The 21,619-nt window shown below is 48.0% G+C and overlaps 1 protein-coding gene across 10 annotated transcripts in view; it reads left to right on the forward strand.

Annotated features, from left to right (window-relative positions):
• The first annotated feature begins 1,320 nt into the window (after positions 1-1,320).
• Positions 1,321-21,619, forward strand: part of BCL11A (BCL11 transcription factor A) — a 98,964-nt gene continuing 78,665 nt past the window's right edge. For 8 of the 10 annotated variants that reach the window (XM_051838528.2, XM_051838539.2, XM_051838549.2 and 5 more), the window contains exons 1-2: positions 1,321-1,512; positions 8,385-8,714. In XM_051838528.2, coding sequence (XP_051694488.1) covers positions 1,458-1,512; positions 8,385-8,714 — 385 coding nt within the window. In that variant the 5' untranslated portion in view covers positions 1,321-1,457. Of the gene's footprint in view, positions 1,513-3,698; positions 3,800-8,384; positions 8,715-21,619 lie in introns of those variants that run through there. The other 2 variants (XM_051838533.2, XM_070069091.1) reach the window with 2 other exon arrangements.

Genomic DNA, 21,619 nt, shown 5'->3' on the forward strand with positions numbered 1-21,619 from the left:
TTTGTCCTTCGGCCCTCGGCCGCTCGGAGAGGTGGACCTCTAGGCGCCTCCCTCGCCCCAGCCCCCGGCGCCCCCCTCTCGGGGCTGGATCGAGCCCTGACTCCGGCTCCGCGTTCTTTATTCCTCGACCTCTCTCTCTGTCTTTCGGCGACCCTGGGGAAGCCTGGGACCCGGTGCTTCCAGTTACATTCAGACTCCGCCGCTTGTTGGGGCGCTTAGATCCCTGATCCCAGGCTCGGCTTTGGGGGCGCCCTCTCGGCCCTCGGGCCCGGGCCTGCGCCGCCTCCCTCATCCCAGCTCCCTCTCTCTAGGTTGCTCTGGCTCCAGGGAGGCCCGGGCGCTGCCCTTCCGGACCCTCAACCCTCTAAACTTGGGCTGGATCACGCCTCGCCGCGCGCTCCCTCTTGTCTCCCCTCGCCCGCTGCGGAGCTCCAACTTGGAGGCTCAGCTCTCAACTTCGGGTGATTTTTCTCTGCTAGCTTCTCCTTCGGCAAAGTTTCCTGAGCGCAGCCGCGGGCTCGGGGCTTTCACTGGGGCCCCGGGCGTCTGCACGCGGGGCGCGAGCGCGGCGGCGGGGAGGGGAAGTGGGTGTGCGCACGGAGGAGGGTGTCCGAGAGCAACTCTACCTGGCTTCCCTCCGCCCGCGCTTCCCCGGCCCCGGGCTGCAGCCTCCTGGTGCACTCCTTTTATTATTTTTTCTTTCTTTCTTTTAAAAATAATCTTTCTTTTGGGATCCGCGTATGGGGGGGAGCAGGGCGCACGTCTTGCTCCCCCCTACTCCTCCCTCCCACCCCCGCCGCCCCTTTCTTCTCTCCCCGCCACGCCACCGCCGCGGCGCTCGCTGTGGCCACTGGTGAGCCAGCGGCCCCAAAGCCCCCTCCCCTCTGCCCGCCCCTCCCCCAGGGGCCGCGTCTGGCGTCTGCAGAGCCCCCCGCCCCGCACCTCCCCCGCCCCGCACTGGCCATTGGCTTGTCCTGGTCTCTTTTTCATGTCCAGCCCCTGATGTGTGTCCATTGGTGTGAGCTTCCCCTTCCCTCCTCCCCTTCTCTCCTGCTCGCCCTGCCCATGTTTTGTGTGTCTCTGTCCATCCAGACTCCTGACGTTCAAGTTCGCAGGGACGTCACGTCCGCACTTGAACTTGCAGCTCAGGGGGGCTTTTGCCATTTTTTTCATCTCTCTCTCTCTCTCCCTCTATCTCTCTTCTCTCTCTCTCTCTCTCTTTTTTTTTTTTTTGCTTTAAAAAAAAAAAAGCCATGACGGCTCTCCCACAATTCATCTTCCCTGCGCCATCTTTGTATTATTTCTAATTTATTTTGGATGTCAAAAGGCACTGATGAAGATATTTTCTCTGGAGTCTCCTTCTTTCTAACCCGGCTCTCCCGATGTGAACCGAGCCGTCGTCCGCCCGCCGCCGCCGCCGCCGCCGCCGCCGCCGCCCGCCCGCCCCGCAGCTCACCATGTCTCGCCGCAAGCAAGGCAAACCCCAGCACTTAAGCAAACGGGAATTCTCGCGTAAGTAACCCAATAATAGTATTAATAATTATTAATAATCACGAGAGTGCGCAGGACGAGGAGCAAGAGCAAGGGGGAGAGAGGGGTGTGTGCATGCATTTTTAAATTTTTCACGAGAAAAACCTCTGAGAGTCGAGTAAAAGAGATTAAAAGGGGGGGGACCCCTCATCCGATCTCGAAACAGAGCTGTGTGTGCACTTTTGAGGTAGCACATACCTTTTACATTTTATTTAATTTTACAAAAATTGGACTCCTCCTCCTTTCCGCCGCTTTATTTCTTTTCGAAAGGGAATGAAATGATCCCCCCACTCCCCAGTTTTGCAAAAATAATGAACAATGCTAAGGATGCGGACAACTCATATGCAAACCTGGAGGTGGAAGCTGGGGGGGGAAAGGGGGGTTGCTTCCACTCGCCGCAGGAAAATGGAGGGGTCCGAGTGAGTTCAAGTCTCACAAACAATTCCTGGGGAGAGAAGTGCGACTGGCCCTTGCACACCGGCGCGCTCACTGGCGAGTGTGCACGGGGAGCAAAGTAGTCATCCCCACAATAGTGAGAAAGTGGGACTGAGCGAAGGGCCTCCGGAGCTCCAGAGTCTGCCGAGTCGGGAGAGGGGCCGCGGCCGCGGGGAGAACGGGGTGACCGGGAAGCACGGGGGAGGCGGCCGGCGCTGCCGCCTTTTGTTCCGGCCTGAGGTGGGTGTTTGTCCCGCTTGCCTTTTGTGCCGGCTCCTCGAGCTGGCCCTCCTGCGCCGCCGCCGCCGGCGAAGGGCAGGAGCAAGGGCCAGGGGAGGAGGCGGCCAGGGGCACGCGGGAGCTGGAGAGAGCGAGCCCGGGCCACCGCCGCCCGGGTGGCCACTGCCCGCCCCTCCCCGCCGAACCCCAGAGGCAGCGAGGCGGCGTGCAAAATAAACAAACAAAATAAAGAAAAAATAGAAAAAAAAAAAAAAAGAAACAAGGAAAGAGAATGTAGTTTCTTGCCCCCAAATAGATGCCAGACGCTCAGCCAGTCCTCCTGCAACGCTTTCCTCTTTGACTCCCCCCCAAAAAATCTTGCAATCTCTGATTGAGGGAAAAAAACACCCCCTTCCCCAAACCCTCTCAGTTGCAAACTTAGAGCGCCAGCGGCGCAGAGAGGGAGCGAGGAACTCCCTCCTCTTACTATTTTTTGGAAGATTTTCAAAAAAAGTGGAAGTGGATTTTGATTGGGAAAAATCTCGTGTCTGAATGTTTACAAGCACCGCGTGTGCGGGAGCCTCCTGCCAACAAACAGACAGAGGACCGAGCGCGGCGCGGCAGCCCCGGAGCAGGCGGCCGCGGCGGCCCGGCCTCGCCCGGGCCTTGCCCGACCTCGCCGCGCCCAGCCCAGCCCGGGATCGCCCACCGGGCGCCCGCCGCCCACCCGCGGGGCACAGCAGCAGGCCGCGCTGCGACTCCCGCGCCAGCCTGGCCCGCGGTCTGAGTCCGCCCCAGCACAATGCCCAGGGCTCCATCCCAACCTCGCAGGCTGGGAGATCTGCTGGGTGGAACTCGGCTTTGGAAAGCATTTTTTTTTTTTTTTATTTTGCAAAGCAGCTGTAGAAGCACGTTCGCGCCCCCTCCCCTCGGCCCAGGGTACTCTCAGACTCCTCTTGTCCACGGCTCTGGACGGCGAGGAGGTCACCACGTGCTCCCCCCCACCCCCCCCGCCAGCTGCCCACAGCTTCAGACTGCGGCCAGGCCAGGTAAGGGTGTGTGGGGGGCACGCAGAGAAGTGTGTATGCATTTTGGGAGCGCTGGTTCCTGACACCCCACGCACCCCACTCCAGTATTCTTGTCCTTTACCCTGGGCCTGGCTCGGTCAGAGGTCCTTGAGAGTCTATATAAGGGGTGGTGGCTGCAGTGGCTGTCCGGACGAGCGCGCCTGGAATGGCGAGCGGTGGGCACTTGGGAAAGTTTGTTCTCCAGGGAGAGAAAGGCGTGAGAGGGCCCGCATCGACCCTCCCCCCCCCCCCCCCATTCATGACTCTTATTCTAGTTTTTGATGCAATTTTTAAGGACCACCTATACTCAATTCTGTATTTCTTTTTTTAAAGGGGGAGGGTGGGCACAGAGGAGCGAATTTTTCACTGGGCCCTGGAACTTGTCACACACTTCCGAAGCTCCCCCGCCCCGGCACATCGCGGGGCCCTCCCTCTCCCCACCCCCGCGCATCCCTCCCTCGCCGCTCTTCCCCGCCCCCCACTCCCCCGGCTGCGCCGGATGCGGAGCAGACGCGGCGCGCGGCGGTGTGAAGTTACAGCCCGGCCAGGTACCGGCGGGAAGGAAGGGCAGTGTTCGCAGGACTCGGGAAAGCCCGGCCCTTCTGGCGAAGGATGCACTGGGGGCTCGAAGGACAGACAGGCGCGCAGTGCGGGCTGCTCGCTCTTGATCCCTTGCTTCTCGGGCCCATCTCGGGACACTCCAGGCTGGGAGGGTTAGCGGCCCCCTTCCTCCCCCACCCCCCAGCCTGCCCCGGGCCCTGGGTGCGGGCACCGGGAGGGCAGAGGTCACTGCTTGCCTCGTTTTCTGGATGCGCAGAGGGGGGCGGGAGCCATCCTGTGCCTCGGGACCCCCCACCCCCACCCCCTGCTTTCGCTACGTGGGCTGAATGAGCCGTTCGGTCGCTAGGAGGCAGAACAAGATCAAGAAAGCTCAGCGAACTTGAACCTGTACCAGAACCCCCCCCCCCACCCCCCGCTCGGCTTTTCTCGGCCAGGGAGGGACCAGCGTTGCGAGGGTGGGGGTGGGGGGGAAGCGAACGGTTAGGCAGAATTCCCTCCCCTCCATCACCCCTTATGTCTTTGTTCTTCATTTTGACTTTTAAAATGCGTCTGGCCAGGGCCGCGGAGAAGCGCGCGGCCGGCACCCCCGCGCTCCAGCCGAGGGGAGCCGTGCGCTCCTGGAGCGGCTCGGGGTGCAGTTGTCGCTGGCTTTCGGGCAGGCGTTTTGGGGAGGGCGGGCGCGCTCTCGGGCGTCCGGGCACGGCCGAAGGCAATGCTGTGGCAAGTTTGCACTTGGTCTCCAGGTTCACTTCCTGCACCACCTCACCCCCGCGCAAAAGCACAGACTTCGGCGGCCGCCGAGGGCTCGCCGAGCGGCTCTCGCTGCGCGGCCACCCCTCCCCTCCCCGCCTCCCGCCGCTTCCTCGGAGTCCGAAATCACAACAATAGTAATAGTTATCATCATAATGATGCGGGCAAGCACCGTCATTAATAATGGATAACCGCAGCCGCCGCGCGCACGCCGGTGCCCGGGATTGCGGGGGAGACTCATTTGCACAGATTCCCTAAAGTAAAAGGGGTAAGCGTGTGGACACAGAATGGGTCTCAGGACCCGCGCCCGGGGTGGACGCGGTGATACCAAGACTGCAAGCCCTCTTAACCAACCGAGTTTCCCACAACCTCACTTCCTTTTTCACCAACTGGCGGGCCCGGCGAGCCGTCCTCCCGCGGCCGGGCTGGATGGGCGTGGAGGCCCCTGGCTGCCCGCCGCCTCCGGGCCCCGGAACCCAAGGCCCCGCGGCCGCTGCAGCACGTGCTCGCAGCCGGCGCAGCCCGAGTCTGCAGCCCGCAAGCCGCTCGCTTTGTGCTGCACGAGTCCCAGCGCCCAACTTCACTTTGGGCACGGCGCACCCCGGCCCGGACCCCTGCCCCGAGCCTGCAGCCCCCTGGCTTCGCTTTTGTCTCCTGGCTCCCCCCTCCCCCCGCTCATTTCAGCCTGCGTTGGCTCCTTTACCGCGCGCTCAGACTATCCAGGGGAAGCACTTGGGAAGCAAACTTGGAGACCCATCTCCGGTACCCTCCCCTCCCCCACCCCTGCAGCTCGCACTTCCCCTGCTCCTTCCCCACACGTCTTCTAAGGTTTTTTTTTTTTTTTTTTTAAATAATTCTTTTGCAACTACAGAGAGAGGAAAGGGATCTCAGGCTGCCTCTGGGACGTTGAGACCTTTCAGGCTGTCTTGCTATCTGAACGCAGAAGCATTTTGTTTTCTATTTCTTCCTCCCCTGGTGGAGAGGATTCGCGGCTAATTATTCTGATGATTTGCCCACTCCCTTCCACTTCAATGGAGCCCTCCCCGCTTTGTAGCCGGAGTTTAGGCCGAAGCTCAGAAATGATGGTGGTGTGGGGGCGAGGGCGGCTGGAGTTGAATTGAGGGGAGGGGGTAAAATGGCTGAGGCCAGGAATGTTTTTAGGGGAGGAGGAATTTGCATTAAAATACAGAGAAATTATCAGATGCCCAGAAAGGCAGTGCTGACTGCCACCGAGAAGAGATGTCACTGCACCTCGGCAGGCTGCACCCAGAGAACTGTGTTTTCATATTTCCTTTGTGCCTCACTTCGTCTGATTTTTAATAATGGAGCAGCAGCAGGAGAAACACATTTCGGTATTTCTCAGAACACCACTAGCCAAATGTTTTGCAAGGAGGACGATGTTACACGTATTTCATACATTAGGATATAATTCTTGTTAATTAGCAATAATTTACGTTAAGAGCATAGAAAATGTTGAGGTTACAGGTTTTATATCTGTACATTTGATCATCTTGTTATTTTCAAGAACTTTGCCTCCTATAAAATTAATTAGGTGAAGTGTGGAGGTGTAATCAGTAACCTCTGAATTACCACTTCATTTCCTGGTTGTGAGTGTAAATCACTTCAGTCACTACATCTACAAGACTTTAACCAAGTCTGTTTTGTACAGAATTTCCTTTAACTATTGGAAACCTAGGAAAGCATTTCCTTTTGCTCCTAAGTAATATTCCCACTTTGAGAAATGTGTCAGGCCTTGGGAATAAATGAGAGAGAGAGAGAGATGGAATTTTAACGGTGGAATTTATAAAAATGTTTTTGAAAATGTTCCATGTACTATTAACTTGAATAAAATAAAATATTTTTTCTTGGGTCTTCTTTCGATGCATAAACCTAAGAACTTGTAGTTAATGCTAAACAAAAAAAAATTCCACGTTTGTCAATATGTACTTACAATCCTTAATTCAAATAGTGTAAAATCCTTAATTCAAATAGCAGAGATCTTGGAGAATGACTTCCCTGTTCAGTTTCTCACTTGGGCAAAACGAAAGCAAATGTAGGAGAAACAAATGACATTTAGGTACAATGCAGAAGCACTTTTGTTTGTCTCCATTTATTTGAAAGTATCTTGTGTATTCTGTATTTATCTTTTGGTCAGAATGTTGGGCAAAGAAACAAGTGCTTACTTTGCTGTCTTTATTAGTAGGAATATAACCTTCATATTCCTGTGGTGACCTTATGTTAAATTAGGAGGAGGACCAGAGGCTAGAAATTATGACATGTCCTATTTGAGCACAGGTGCAGCTAGGCAGGGCTCTCTCAATATTATTTCACCCAGCACATCTGGGAGTTACTCCAGATCTTCCCCCTCAATATGCAGCCTGGGTAGGGTTGAAATAAATTTAACCTGAGTTCACTGGATTTTTGCACTTTATCAAAATCTGTTCCAATATTCTACACTCAAATTAAAATCTATTTTTTGATTCTCTGTGGCTTTAAGTTCATTAAATGTGAAATTGGCAGCTTGCTAAAGAAGGTCAGACTGATTAACTGTTTAAGACTTGTACATTTTCTGCTTCAGTTTTATTAACTGGCAGCATCCTGGAGGTGTTTTGTATTTTGTGATTTTTTTTTTTTTTTGGATGGAGTAAGCAAAAGGTTTATAAGCAAAGCCTTTTCAACTCCCCTTTTCCCTTTGGGAGGTTAAAAAATGATAGAAGCTGTTCAGATAGATGCTGGAGTATTTTGGTGCAAAGTTTTTAAAAAAGCAGAACAGGGAAGAAAGACATGTCTACCTTGTTTTACCATCCGCTGGTGGCTGTGTGCAGAAATAGTCCCATAATGAAGCGTTTTGGAGCTCATTCAGAAAATTAGTCAACTTTGACAACATTAGGCAAAGTATTTCCAATCTAAAGAAAGGATTTCTCAGTCTGGTTCTGAAAGGTGCTGTTGGCCTGACCATTTTGATTTTTATGTCCTGGATGCCACCAAGTGCAAACATGTTTAGAATATTTTAGGCATTCCTTTCTTGAGAATGAAAAAATGACTAATTGGCTTATTTTCTTAAGTACTCAGAAGTATCCTATTTAGCTAATGTGTCTGAGAAGAATTGCCAGTGAATTTGGTATTTCTTTGATTTTTGTGGCACTGCTGAGTATGAACTCGGAAAGGGTTTTGCTTGTGTGGATTATGCTGTGTTATGATTATTATTTAGATCCGTTTCACAGGTGAATGCAGAGGTTTTCTTATTACAGTGGTGTAAATGGGGCACATTTGCTGTGTGATGTGGTAGCTTTCTAATTTATGAAGCTGTGTGTGTACAGTTAGGAGTGTCTGCAGTCACACACAAAGCGTGTGTGTTTATTCACATCTCCTTTTATTGTTTGGCACAATAGACAACTTAGTGTATAGGAAAAAAGGAAACAATTTTGGTTTTAATCCATGTTTTCATCAGGTTGCTCTGTAGTTCTTATTTAAGCTTTCTTATTGTCCCCTGCCTTAACTATTTAAGTCACATTCTTTCTGAAGTTACAAATCAGGCATATTTATAATGTGTGTGTGTGTGTGCTTGTGTATCTCTGGAGTTAGGCAGGTCAGTTTTCTAAAAATACTCAACAATTTGCCTCATTGACAAATGCACCTTTTTGTGGACAACCTGCACATCCTTACACACGCTGTGTGCTCACATTTTCTGGGTGTTAACACTGAGAAGCCTAGAACTGCTTTTTACAATATGGTGGGATGGGGTGAGGTGGAGAGTGTGGCTCCCCCTTTTCTCGCCTCGCTGGCATTCTAATAATTGTGCTTTTGTTTCTCCAACCACAGCCGAACCTCTTGAAGCCATTCTTACAGATGATGAACCAGACCACGGCCCGTTGGGAGCTCCGGAAGGGGACCATGACCTCCTCACCTGTGGGCAGTGCCAGATGAACTTCCCATTGGGGGACATTCTTATTTTTATCGAGCACAAACGGAAACAATGCAATGGCAGCCTCTGCTTAGAAAAAGCTGTGGATAAGCCACCTTCCCCTTCACCCATCGAGATGAAAAAAGCATCCAATCCCGTGGAGGTTGGCATCCAGGTCACGCCAGAGGATGACGATTGTTTATCAACGTCATCTAGAGGAATTTGCCCCAAACAGGAACACATAGCAGGTAAATGAGAAGCAAGGAGGAAAGCTGTTTGCATGTTTTCTTTTCATTTTCAGAGGCGTTGAAGCCAAGCAGTAAGGAGTGGTGAAGTGCTTTCTGTATTTCTCCATGGGGCTGTCATGTTAAAATAATCATGCCTATTGCTTACGTCCAGAATAGAGAAGAATAAATATTTCCCATCCCTCGGAGTCAGCTGTAGGTGGAGTAGGTACACACACACACCTGACAGCCCCTCTCTGGCTCTCCTGGGTCTGAATTTCTTCCCTCTCCTGACCTGCTCGTTTGAAAGTGTTGAACCTGACTACACCTAGCCCGGTTTCCAGTGTCCACTTCCAGCCTTGGTGACGTGTCAGAGGCAAAGTGGCCATCCGGGTCAGCAGGGTACCTGTTCCACTTGGAATCCCTGGCCAGGCCTCCCCAGGGGTGCAGTTAGTTCTGCAGGCTTCCCTGGAGTGAGGTGGGCTGATAGGGTGGTCTGGAGGAGGTGGAAGGAGTTAACTGAGCTTCAGGGCTAGCCTTGGATCCATATTGGCTGTCAGCCCGTATGGGGCTGTAATTAAACACAGCCCCGCGGTGGGATGACACTGTGACCTTGACTTTAAGATGCCATTTTCGACTGGCCAGGCCAGAGTAGAGAGGGCAGTTGCTGAAGCGCACAGACATGCTTACTCGAAAAGTTTAAGGGCATGTTGGAAATTTCAAAAGGTTGGTTTGACAGGAACGGCTGCTCCCTGCAGTCTGCCGCCTCAGCTAAATGATAAATGCTTCTCCACGCTCTCTCTTGTCTCTGATGTGGTTTTGACAGATGTATCTTGATTTTGTTTGTGGTTTACACAACCACATGTCACCCTTACAAATGTCCAGTCCAGGCTCCACTGTTGCTGCTTTAGCACTAGGTGCAAGTGTCCTGGAACGATGGGTGCACATCCAGTGCAGCGCTCCTTCCTGGGGTTCCTCAGGGCAGGGAGGGAGCGGGGTGTGTGGGTTCCTTAGTCGCTCAAGGGAACAGGCATTGAAGGCCACCAGAGGGACTTAGGTCCTCCACTCCGAGTGATAAACAGCAGCGCTGGGTGGTGACTCTCCCCACGGCTTCTGATTGAACACACGAGACAGTGAGCACGGATTCTGTGGTGGTGACACCGCTGGGCGAGGCAGTGGGTGCGCTCCTCCCGCGTCTCCCCGAATCCCTGAAGGGTGGGTTGGCTGGGTTTTGGGGAAGGTACTGCCTAGAATCCATTGATTCTTTGGAACTTGTTTCCCCAACTGAGTCTGTTCACAAAGTTGAACCGTAGTAGGTCAGTTGTCCAGAGGGGATTAAATGTCATATTATTTCTCCTCACCCCCTCTGGAATTTGATCATTAAAATCAAATGTGACATTTTCTTCCTTTTTTTTTTTTTTAAACCGCTTTCTGTAATACCCTTCAGATACTTTTCCTTTAGTGAAATGAGAGATCTGCCACCAACAAAGGCGTTTGCCAAGTCTTAGCCTGCGCCCCCACCTTTGGCTTCTGGGCGGGCAGGCGAAGGTTTTTATCTTCCCCAGCTCGGGAGCAGGACATGGCAGTGACCATTTCCATGTGCTGTCTTGTGGCTGGAAGGAAAACGAACAGAAGTGTAAGGCGTGATTAATGAAGCAAGAGCAGGCGGAAGGGGATTTGTCCTCTTGCTAAATCACCAAATATGGAGTAACACTTGCGTGATGTAACATCGTATTTACATATCGGGCTGCTCGTTTAAAAGACAAAACACAGTGTCTGTCAAGCAGGAATTAAAACCACACTTCTTGCTGAGGTCCCAGATAGGTTATTCAGGCTCAGATTAACCAGCTCTGTGCATAGAGGAGGGATCTAAAAGCTGGGGGAAGACCTCATACAAGCAGGGAAATTGCAGCTGGGAATCTACATAGGGAAAGACCTTAGCTCCCTGATGGGCATAAGGGTCCTATTATTATTATTATTTTTTTTTTTTTTAAAGAACGAGGACAAGAGCAGAGCCTAGGGATGCAAAAGCAAAGCAAAAACAAACAACAAATTTTAAATACATTTTATGGGTGAATGCTAGATCAGTTTACTGAGATGAAAAGCTATCTAAGGTGGCTAAGCAACCTGGTGGGTGCATAAGGGCCACGACCCAGGTGAGGCAGACCTTTCATGCACGAATAATTACAAAGTCTTGATTCCTTTCATTGTGTTTAATCACCTGTTCCCACCCTGGAATTGGCTGAACATAAATAGCCTGGTCACATCTCAAAGCGAGATGTCAGTAACTAGAATCACGACTTCTCATAATTCACAGTAATGAATTAAGAGTTTCCTATGGTGAAATTAACATTCTACCGTTGCACGTAAATTATGATGCCGCGGCCCTCAGGTGCGCCTGAAGCGGTTCCGGAAGACGGCGGTTGTAGTCCCAGCCCGCTGCTCCAAAGCACACATCTCCACAATTCCAAGTCTGCTTTCCTTTTTTTTTTATGATGAGGAAGGAAACAATAACAGTCGTCATTCAATAGATATTTGAATTGTGGCAAAAAGAAAGGGGAAGCACTGCTGTGTATCAGGAAAGAGATATATTAAGGAATCTCTAGGAGGATACGTTTGGTGACCACATAAAATGTAGTTATTTAAGTGTGCTGGGTTGGGAAAGGCTTTGTTAAAGTGATGTAAGTTGGGTTTGAGTTCACTGAGTGCTCTGTGCCATTTTACAGGCAGGGAGCAGGAATAAAACAGTGACAGATCCTCCTAAGAGAAACAGAGCTTAGAATTTGGGGCCTTCCAAATAGAAGAAGGTCGAGTTCTTTGCATGAGCAGTAAAATGGTATGCATTGGACTGTGCATAGCACCCCCACCCCCACCCGGAGCTGAGCAGTTTTCAGAGAAGATGGTCCTTACCTGGAAAACGGATGAGTCTGTGTGCCTGCACTTCATCAATGTATGTGTGGTGATTAGACACATAAGACATTGATCAGGTTGCTTCTTCCACCTTATTCAAATGTTCAAAATATGGTGTGATTGTGGCCTGTTGAGAGCACTGAAATAGTGTTAATTTGACTGGAAATTAGCAACTTACATTGTCTGAGCCCAGTGTATCAAGATGTGTGTCAAACACCCACCTTGGATACGAGCAGCCTTTACTGGAAGTCAGAGCATTCAACAAGGGTTGTGTTTTGTTTTCTAGTCTCATATTCGATGTGTGGGGGGGGTGCGGAGAATATTCATGGAAGGTTCCTGCTGTTCCTTTATAGAAAAAGGCAAAAACGTGATCCCACAGTGTCAGATTCAAGGTTTGGGGTACCTGCACATAGGGAGTCTTTAAATCAGGGTTGTGCTATCCTAAAGTGAGTGTGTTGAGAGAATGAGGAAGAATATGACAAGTCCTATAAAACGTAGTCAAGTCTGCTGCTGTGGACACATAACTTTGTTCTCTTTGAAATCATGGACACAGACACTGATATCCAGGTATTGAAATGTTTTTTGTCTAGACAATACAGTGCAAATCCAGATAATGATATGTAAGGCAGATTCCCTAATGACGGGAGCAATGGTAATTCACAATGGAAATCCATGAGCGTGTTACAGGTGAATCAAGGATAACATGCTTATGCTTTTCATAATTTAGAGAGTCAACTTGCCTTTTCCTTTTGTACCCATTCTCATTCTCTCTTAGACTGAACTGGAGGATGTGTTTGTGTACGCTATGCTGTAACTGTCAATGAGACTGTAAATTAGAGTATCCTATTATGACTACCTATTTTTCATTTCTCTTTATCTGTGTGATTCTGAATAAAAACTACTGACCTCTGAAGCGAATTCTCAGTGTAGCAGCTGAAACAAAACAAAACAAAAACCCGTTACCACCAAGAGAAACAATATACTGATGAACATTCTGTTATCTCCAGAGTCCTCAAAGTAGAAAAGTATCATTTCTCTAATAAATACCTGGGATTTTCCTCCAGAGCCTGTGTTTGCCAGGCCACTACCCAAAGACTCATGTGCATGAAACTGGGAGTCCTATATACAAGCTGTATTTGTAAATAAGACAGAGAAAGGTTGTGAACTGGCAGCTTGGATGTTTTGTCAAAGTACAATGTCAGAGAAACTCTTTCTAAGACAAATTGTAAATAGAACTGTCACAGTGATTGCATGATGGGGCCGCAGAAGTGTCCTACAATTGTTGGCATTGTCAGAGGACTTTTGAAAGCTTAATTAAACACCATGGCCCGCATGACTGCTAAATTTACTTCGGAAAACCAAAAAGGAAAAAAAAAAAAAAGAAAAAGAAAAAAAGAGAGAGAGAGAGAGATCTAAAAAATCTAAAATGTAGAAGATCCCAAGGATCCTAAAGTTATCCTTTTGGTGACACAGAAAGAAGGCATTGTGCCGCCTTTTATAAATAATGGTTGTGAGAATAGGTCCACGTGGTATGAAGAGCATCCTGTGTGTGATGTGGAGATTGTGTTAGTTTTTCTGTCTCCTGCTGTTACAGACAGTTAATGTAAAAATGGCCTTTTATTGGAAACACAAATATGTATTCACTTCAAGAACAGGAGCCGAGGGGGACAGAGTTTCCCTCCCATTCTCTGTGTTTATTCTGTGAAAGCTTAAAAAAACAGAGCTGTAATTTCTGAAATCACTCCATTCCTTGTGGTGTCGGAAGTTGTGCCTTTGACTTTAAGGGACCTGAACCCTGTTTTGCACACCCTTCTGCTGGTGGAGGTGGCACTTCACTGAGGCTGCCCGTGGGCTGCAAAGGCGACTGGGTAGAGACAGGGTCAGGACAGGCAGCCTTCAGCTCAGGGAGGAGGCCAGTGGGATGCATATTAATGGCACATGCTAGCGTCCTGGAAAATCATTAATTTCACACGGCAGCCTCCACGTCGTTGGGCTGATCTGGGAGGGCTGAATTGGGAGACATTTTTCAGATTTTCAGGATTTCTTAATTGAAAGTGTTTAATAAGGGCAACGGGTGAAGGGTGGCTTCGGCAGTACTCCCCAGTGAGCGAGGAAGAAAGTTTGGCTTTCCTTTGGAGGAGAATATGAAATTTAACCAAAGTAGTAGGCTCAGCTAGGGAGATGCACCGAGATTGCTTGCGTCACTGGGTGTTGGTTTCATCTACTTTGGTTGGTCTGTTCACACCCTTATTGCACAAAGAAATCATTGGACAGAATTTACCCTAAGCCCAGATCTGTTTCTAGCAGAGTAGTAGTGCAAGCTCTATGCAGTAGAAAGCACTTAGCATCAGGCTGGGCCCAGCCTGGCATCTTGCCACTTTTTTAGCATGAGATTTAATCACCAAGGATCTTTAGTACCTGTCTGCTTGTTCAGATTTCATTTGGGTCATGACTATGTCAGCAGTGTTGTTATTTCAAGAATTAAAAAGGGGGGAAAAAAGATTTCTAACTTAGGGCCTGTTTTGACATTATTTCAGACCAAGCAGGTTTTTTATTTTATGTGTCAATTTGGAGGACATTGTGTAAAGTTCATAAAATATGTGCAGACTGTATAATTCAATGGCTGATATCGATATTTGTAGTACAAACAGAAAATTGACCACTGTGTCCCTCCCCCTTCTCCTCTTCTTTCCCAGCCAGATAAATAAGCATCCTTAAACTGCTTCTCCCCTCCCTGCCAGGGGAGAGAGCACTGGCCAGTATCAGCACATTTACCTCTGTAATTTGCCATGTAGTTTTTACAACAATGACCTAATTAATTTGAGCACAAACCATATTATTGCTACTGAAGTCATTTTCTGTCACAAACTTAATTTCCAGGAAATGCAACCTGACGAATAAGAATTCTTTAACTCTCTCAATGTGCTCCTAAAGACCAAAGGCAGATTTAAAATAATAATAATAATAATAATTAAAAATGCTAGCATTATTAAAGCCAGTATGCCTGATGCCAGAGTCCGTTGGAAGCCAGTAAACACGGGGCTGTCTTTCTCATCAGTTCTAGACTGTAACGTATTCCACATTGGGTTTGCTGGAATTTGTGCCCCTGCATTTTACTGGCCAGCTGCACTGCCTATGCATTTTTAAAACATTTCAGCAAAGCCTTTTGCTGTCCTTAGCAGGGTGAGTAACTTGAGGTCTATTTCTGAGCTCATTCGTCATTCTGCAGTGGCACGGAGTTAGGTTGGCAAGGGAAGGATTTGAGGCATGGGGGGTGGTGAGGTCACTTGTGATCCCAGCAGGGAATAGGTGAGCTTCATTTGCCTTTACAATAGGCGCACAGTCCCTGCACCTTGGAGGAGCTCTCCCGTGCCGCTCAGATGGGCGCATGTAAATGCCCTGTCAGATGCAGAGCCCAATAGTCATGCTTCTTCCAGCACCGCTCAGTAATAAAGCTGTACACGGTGAGCTTAATATGCAGCCAGTCTGGGGAATTGTATAAACTTAGATAGCCCAGTGTGAAAGACAGCAGTGGAAAAGTGCTTGCTAGGCCACGCTTCCCATCCTTGTTCTCTTTTGATCAATAGCAGAATGAAAACATCATTCTTTCCTTCTCTTGGAGTAGTCTCCCCAACTCTGCCACCTCCCAATCCACTGGCAGGATTTTTTTTTTGCATGTGCCTGTATGAAGAAATGCGCCATAATTTGTTTCATATGGTTAATTACAGGCGTTTGAATATTTAAAATTTTAAATAGCCACAGTTCCAGCTTTTCCTGTTAAAAGTATGTGATTTGAACAAAGGGATTACAGTGTAAATATTTGTGGTGATTTGCAGCACTCCTCTTTCCCCATTCAACACACACACACACACACACACACTGACATTTGGTTTAAATCCAGTGCTGACTTGAAGGGCCTTGTTGTACCTTCGTTTGTACTTCTATTAATTTTTTTTAAGCAACTCTTCACTGGAACTCCATTAAAATATTTTTCCATTATATTTTTGAGTTCACTGTTGCTAGAGGTTTTAAACAGGATTTTTATAATGTGTTCATTTAACAGAATCAACAGCTGTCAGATCCAGTTGTGGTAAATCCACACAAACGTACAAAGAAAAAAAATACACACGTTTTCTGAAGCAAAACACTTGGAGAAATGAGCTGCTAAGAACTGGCGAGTGAGAAGTTTGCAGACGGGCAGGCAAAGCGTCTCCCGTCTGGGTTCACCCCAGAGACTGAGCCGCGAGGATCTGATGCAATAAGGCCGCTGGCAGGGCCACCTGAGCGGGTGTGCTGCACCTGAGCGGCCTGGGCCCCAGCCCACTCCCTCTTCCCCTCTCCTTTTCTCAGTTCCATCTCCTGAGATAGATAAACGGCCAGGTTCTTGGAGTGCTAAAGGACAAGTTCTATCCACCTACAGGTGAGCTGATCAGGTTGAAACTTCCTGAGAGAGGGCTGAGAAGGAGCCTGGCACGCCCGCTCCCAGATAGGCTTGGCCGGGAGCGACTCAGCACGCAGTAGCTCTCCGCCAGGGAATTCCCACCGGGGCCCTGGAGCAGGGCTGCTGATGAAGGGGATACCTGGGGACCTTTGGTCACTCACAATGAGTTTTTGTTTGTATCCTCGCTGTTGTTAGCGCAGCCGCTGAACAATTACACCTACAATTTGATCTTCGTTTTAGATAGCGGTGGATCCACTGATTAAAAACTCCCATGAAAATAAAGAATGGAATTATTGTGGGACGTGCAGAGGTGCTTTCAGACAGAACACAGGTGCTGCTGTGTACCCCCTGCCCTTGCTGTTTTCTTTTTGAACTTTCTGGAAAACAAGGCAGCCGCCTGCCAGGCATCAGGGCATTTGCATTTCTGTCCATCAGTTGTTCATTTTCTTATATGTAGTGGTGCATTGAGAAAGCTGCAGAAAAACCAGTCACCTCTGTTAATTTGCAGGGAAATAAGATAAAGTGTGGGTTCTTACCTTAGCTGGAGCACAAGGCTCCACGTGCCAAGTCTGATCTTTTATGTTTTAAATGTGGAGTTTCTCTTTGGGCAAAACAAAAACCCCATACAAACAACCAGCCCCAACCCCTGCCCCCCCCCCCCCCCCCGCCAAAAAAAAAAAAAAAAAAAAGGAAGAAACCTGAAGCATTTTCCCGTCACCAGCTCAAGGTATATGAGGATCTCATGACTGAGTTCCTGTTAGGGGCATGTCTACCATGTGCTGCCCATGCCAACTCCCCCACTGCAAATCCTCTGAGTTCATAGTTAAAACAATGCATTAACCCATGTTAAATTTTAAATCTCCTGAGTTTCTCTCCCCTACTTCATCCCACCCTGAGATTTTTTTTTTAATTATTCCTTTACATTTAAAAGTGAACACTGGCTACTGAAGAACGATTGAAAGGCTGAAAAAATTTTAATAATACATCGTAACCTTCTCATGTTATGTTTTTGTTATGTTAAGGGGAAAAAATCAATAAGGAAAAATTTAATTCTGATAAAGATACTCTTGGATCTTTGAAAACAACTGCTGTCCTTTTAACTAAAACATTTGAGCAGCTTCAAAGACCATGTATTTCTTCTGATCTTGGAGCTGTGTGACTGGTAGCAAGAAAGAAAAAAATTCTTATTCTACATACAAGTGGATTGCTTAACAAGTCAGCACAGACACGTACTTGTTTGTACAATAGAGATAAAAATTCCTGTATAAAAATAAGTCAGCTGTTGACAGCAGGCATTGTTGTTGGACCTGTCTTTTGTGCTAGTCCCAGCTCCCGGGCCTCCTCCCCTCCTATCTGCTTGGGGCAGCCTGCTGCCTGCAGACTCCTGACCAGAAGTTAATTGCTGGATATTAAATCTATAGGTATTGCATTTAAAGAGGAGCGTCCCAAGCCTTCGCGCACTCTGCTTTCTGCCGTGCCAGCAGGGGGGTGCCAGGCAGCTGCTCTAATGGGGAGAGCGACTTGAAGGCAGTTAGGGGGAAATTTGGCCTTCAGGTCCCATTTGCTCTGCAGTGTAGCATCGGCTTCTAAACTTTTGTTTTTAATCTAATTCTGATCTACCCTGTCACATCCCATATCAACCCTCATTGAACTCTGCTCATGGGGAGTAACATTAGTGTCAGATGGAATCCGTCCAGACTGCGGGGCTGTGGCTCCTGCAGGTGCTGCTGGATGCGGGTTTCGTGCAGCTCTGCGCCCCATCCTTCTTCATAAAGCGAGGATGTGGCACATATCTGAGCAGAGAGGGAGGCCACAGCCAGAGCACCTGAGGTTCCCTCCCCTCCCTCTCTGCCCCCTTCCCACTTCCACCCACATTTCAGGTAAGATCAGCTGCCGCAGAAAGTCCCAGGCTTGGGAGGTGGAGGGGCAGGAGTGTGGCAGCGAGAAGTCACTGGGATATAGTACTGTGAGAGTTTCAGCAGAATCCCGCTAGCAGGGAGCCTTGTGGGCCCAGCAGTGCAGCAGGAAGCACTGACACGTGGCCCTCCAAGCTGTTATCCTCCGTCCGACTTGTTCTCCAGCTGGGATCCGACTTCCTTGTACTTCTGTGCTTTCACCTGGGTGCTTGGGGTGGGGGGAAGGGAGGGGTTCATTGGGAATTCTGTCCCTGGAATTTTTAACACGGTCAGGTTAGTAAGGTGCCAGTTAGCATTCAGGGGAAGGCTGCTTCTGCAGACTGGCAACTGGGAAGCGTGAAAGCCCCAATTCCCAGGATACTCTAATAACTGAGATGGGATGATAGTGTGTGTGTGTGTGGGGGGTGGTGGGCACCACAACTTTCTCAGCCTCAACTGATGTCTGCACAGCCCCTTCCTCTTGGACTCCTCACTGTCGGTGCAGAATGGGGCCATCAGAAAGACACACCAAGGTCAGGCCCCTGCCTCCTCAGACCTCACTCCCCGGCCTGCTGTGCCTCTCCTGTCTTGCTCTTTTTCCCTGTGGAAGCAGAAGCTTCTACCCTTCGTGCCCATGAAAAAGCTGTTTTTATACCACAGTGGATGTTTACACGGGAGAGGCAACTTGAGGGGAGAAAGGCTCTTTTTGGGGGGTGGAGGGGTGTTAATCTGTTCTGTTGGAGGGCTGTGCAGTGCTGCCTGCGAGCAACCCTGGGCTGTTTTTGATAAATTACCATGTTTAGAGATAGGTTTGGCTCTTAAGGGCTTAGTTTTATGAACAAAGTCCGTAACGATGTTTGCAGCCTCTGTTTGTCTGCGTCGCCCCTTTGGCTTGACTGGAAGCTCTATGTTTAGTTTAAGCTCAGTCTGGAAGATATAACAATTTTGCATTAAAAAAATGAGGAAATCATAGGAAGAAAAACCCTTTGCTTTTTGGATGAATCTTACTGATAATTTGCTAAAGCTCATTTGAATTTTAAGCACTTCTTTAATCTTCAAAGGCTAAATTGCTTTATGAATATGCATGGTGTGGGCAGACTTCAGTTCATTACCTAGTTGTAAATTCTAATGACCATTAGGTCCTTCCAGTAATTGCGAATTGTTTTGCATTTTTGATTGGCCTATTAACATGTACATTCGGTGCACATCAGGCCGGCCTGTCAGCCTGCTGAAGGAGAAAAAAAAGGTGAAAATTGTTTATAGCACCAAGATTCTTAGATTTTCAATCTTGCAAAATTGATGATGTAAAAAAATTAAAGCAGTGTTTTTTCTTCTCAAGATTGAAAGTTCACCAAGAGATTTGACATATTTAATTTACATGATGACTTTGCACTCCTTCATTAATGCAATTTGCATATGAAGCTGTTGTTAATCACTTTTGATCATGTTTTGTGTATTAGCTGCCTCAGTGGCTCTCCTCCTCAGATGCCCCAGTAGAAAGAAGCAAAATGAGGCATCTTCTTGCCAAGTTTCCTTTAGTGAATTGAGGAATTAGAAGTCTAACCTTGAGTAATTACATATGTTTTATCCGTTTTCTTTTAACGTTAAGTACAGTTTGTGGACGTGTTGGCTGGAAACCGTTCTCATTTGGGGAGAAGACTGTGAAACTGAAGCCTGGGAGGGAGGCATATCCAGAGAGGGACAGAGGTCTGGGTCGCCTGTCTCTTAGGTTCCCCCACGAGCACTGCTGGGCACTCTCATTGTTCGCAGGCTGATGGCAGGGAGGCTTGGATATTCCGGAGTATTAAGACATCAGGCTCCCGCTCTGGAGGAGAGAAGGCTACAGAATTAACAAATCTTTCCAACAATGGCTTGGGCTGCCTCTCTCACTGTAGGGTTAGCACCTGAATGTCTTGGGCCAGGGTCTGGCTGCCTTGTTTGTTGTTGAGATCAAGCAAGTTTTTCTGTTCAGCTCCAGCTCTAAGCTACTCAGCATCCTCCTCTGGGCACTAAAGCAAACCGCCCCGCTCCCAGGGCCTCCCTCCAGGTACAGGAATGCCCTGCTTGTGGAAACAAGGTGCTAACTCACCGTTTCCGATTTTTGAGAGCCTGTGATTTGGTGTTTACCTTTGCTGTTGAATAGCCTGTGCTGTATTATTGATGTTCGTCTTCGGTTTATGGGTTTATCACTGGTTAACAAGCAGAATCAGAACACTGAAACTGATATTCTGATTAAAAGGAATGTTTAATGAAAGAAAATAAATTGTGATGGCAACTGAACAGTGTGTAAGAAACATAACTATAATTTTAACCTCCGAGGGACCTAGCGTTGCCCTACCGTGACTTCCATCCATACCATGCTAAAAGCATGCTTCAGTTCAAAGTTGTTAATATTCAGCTGGGAAACAGTATCCAGAACACAAATAAATTATTAAGTGCATGAACTTTTTAGGCAGTAAGATGAACTGATGGGGTCCATCTGTGAGATCCAGGGGCTTTTTATTTGTGTGTGTCGAGCGGTTCTGCCCTCTCCGACTTCACAGCCTTTGGTCTCTGGCCAACTGCATGCATAATTGATTCCACACGCACTATCATTTTCTTGATGTAATTGCTTTACTAAGATATGATGAAATCTAATGGATAATTTGCTATTTGAAAATGGGCAAAAATATCTTCATACTTTATATTGGGGGGTGGGTGGGGAGTGGAGAAAGGGGTATTCAGATGGCCTGGTATTTGAACACAGAGAGCAAAACAGGCAGGACTAACCTGGACAAGGCTGCTTCAATTGTGTGGACTGTGGCTAGGAAGGCCTTTGTGACATATGGATACCAGTGTATAAATCTCTTTCTCTCCCTCTTCCTCTCTCTCTCTGTCTGTTTCTATCTCTTCTCATCCTCCTATGTTCCCTCTCTGTCTCTCCCCCAAACTTTACGAGGAAGGGATCCTAACAAGGTAAAAAGTAAACAGTTTCATCATCACAAGCCTTATTATTCAGTCTATCCAGGAGTTTTGCCATGTCGGTTTATTTAACTTCCAGGAATGTAAACACTGACACAGCCCTTAGAAGCAGCAAGAAAGATTACAGTATTAGAGTTAAAAACGTGAGCAAGGAGTAGCTGTGCTTCGTCCTCAGCTATAATAACACTGCACAGCGAAACATAATGGTAAGTCAAAACCCACTGGCAACTTCTGCTTATATGAAGTGCAAATTTCCTTCTAATAGATTGGCATAATCTAGTGTACCCAGGGTGGATTGTTATATAATGGAGAAACTGTATAAATGTCAAGTACACAAATAATTCTGCAGGAAGTAAATGAAAAGTATTAGAATTTCTTAAATCACCATTAAATTTTGTTGGTGGGACAATCTCATTAGTTCCCTCAAAATCATGTGTGGCTTTGCATAAGTCTTTGGAAAATGTACTTTGAGGGAATTTATACACATTGAAGCATTGTTTTAATCCAAACCAGCTCATGCTTTCCATGCACCTTAAAAAAATGAGAATGTTTTTTCAAAGTCCTTAAAGGGAGTGAAGGGGTAGGCAGAGAAAGTGAATCCATCTCACTGTGGCACGCTGTTTCTCAAGGAAAGTCATAATAATGAACAACACATGATCTGAAATTTGATCAGCAAACATATACTTATGCCAAGGAATTTTCTTTCTTTTTCTTTTCTTTTC

This window comes from Oryctolagus cuniculus, chromosome 2 (assembly GCF_964237555.1).
Source record: "Oryctolagus cuniculus chromosome 2, mOryCun1.1, whole genome shotgun sequence".
NCBI lineage: Eukaryota > Metazoa > Chordata > Mammalia > Lagomorpha > Leporidae > Oryctolagus > Oryctolagus cuniculus.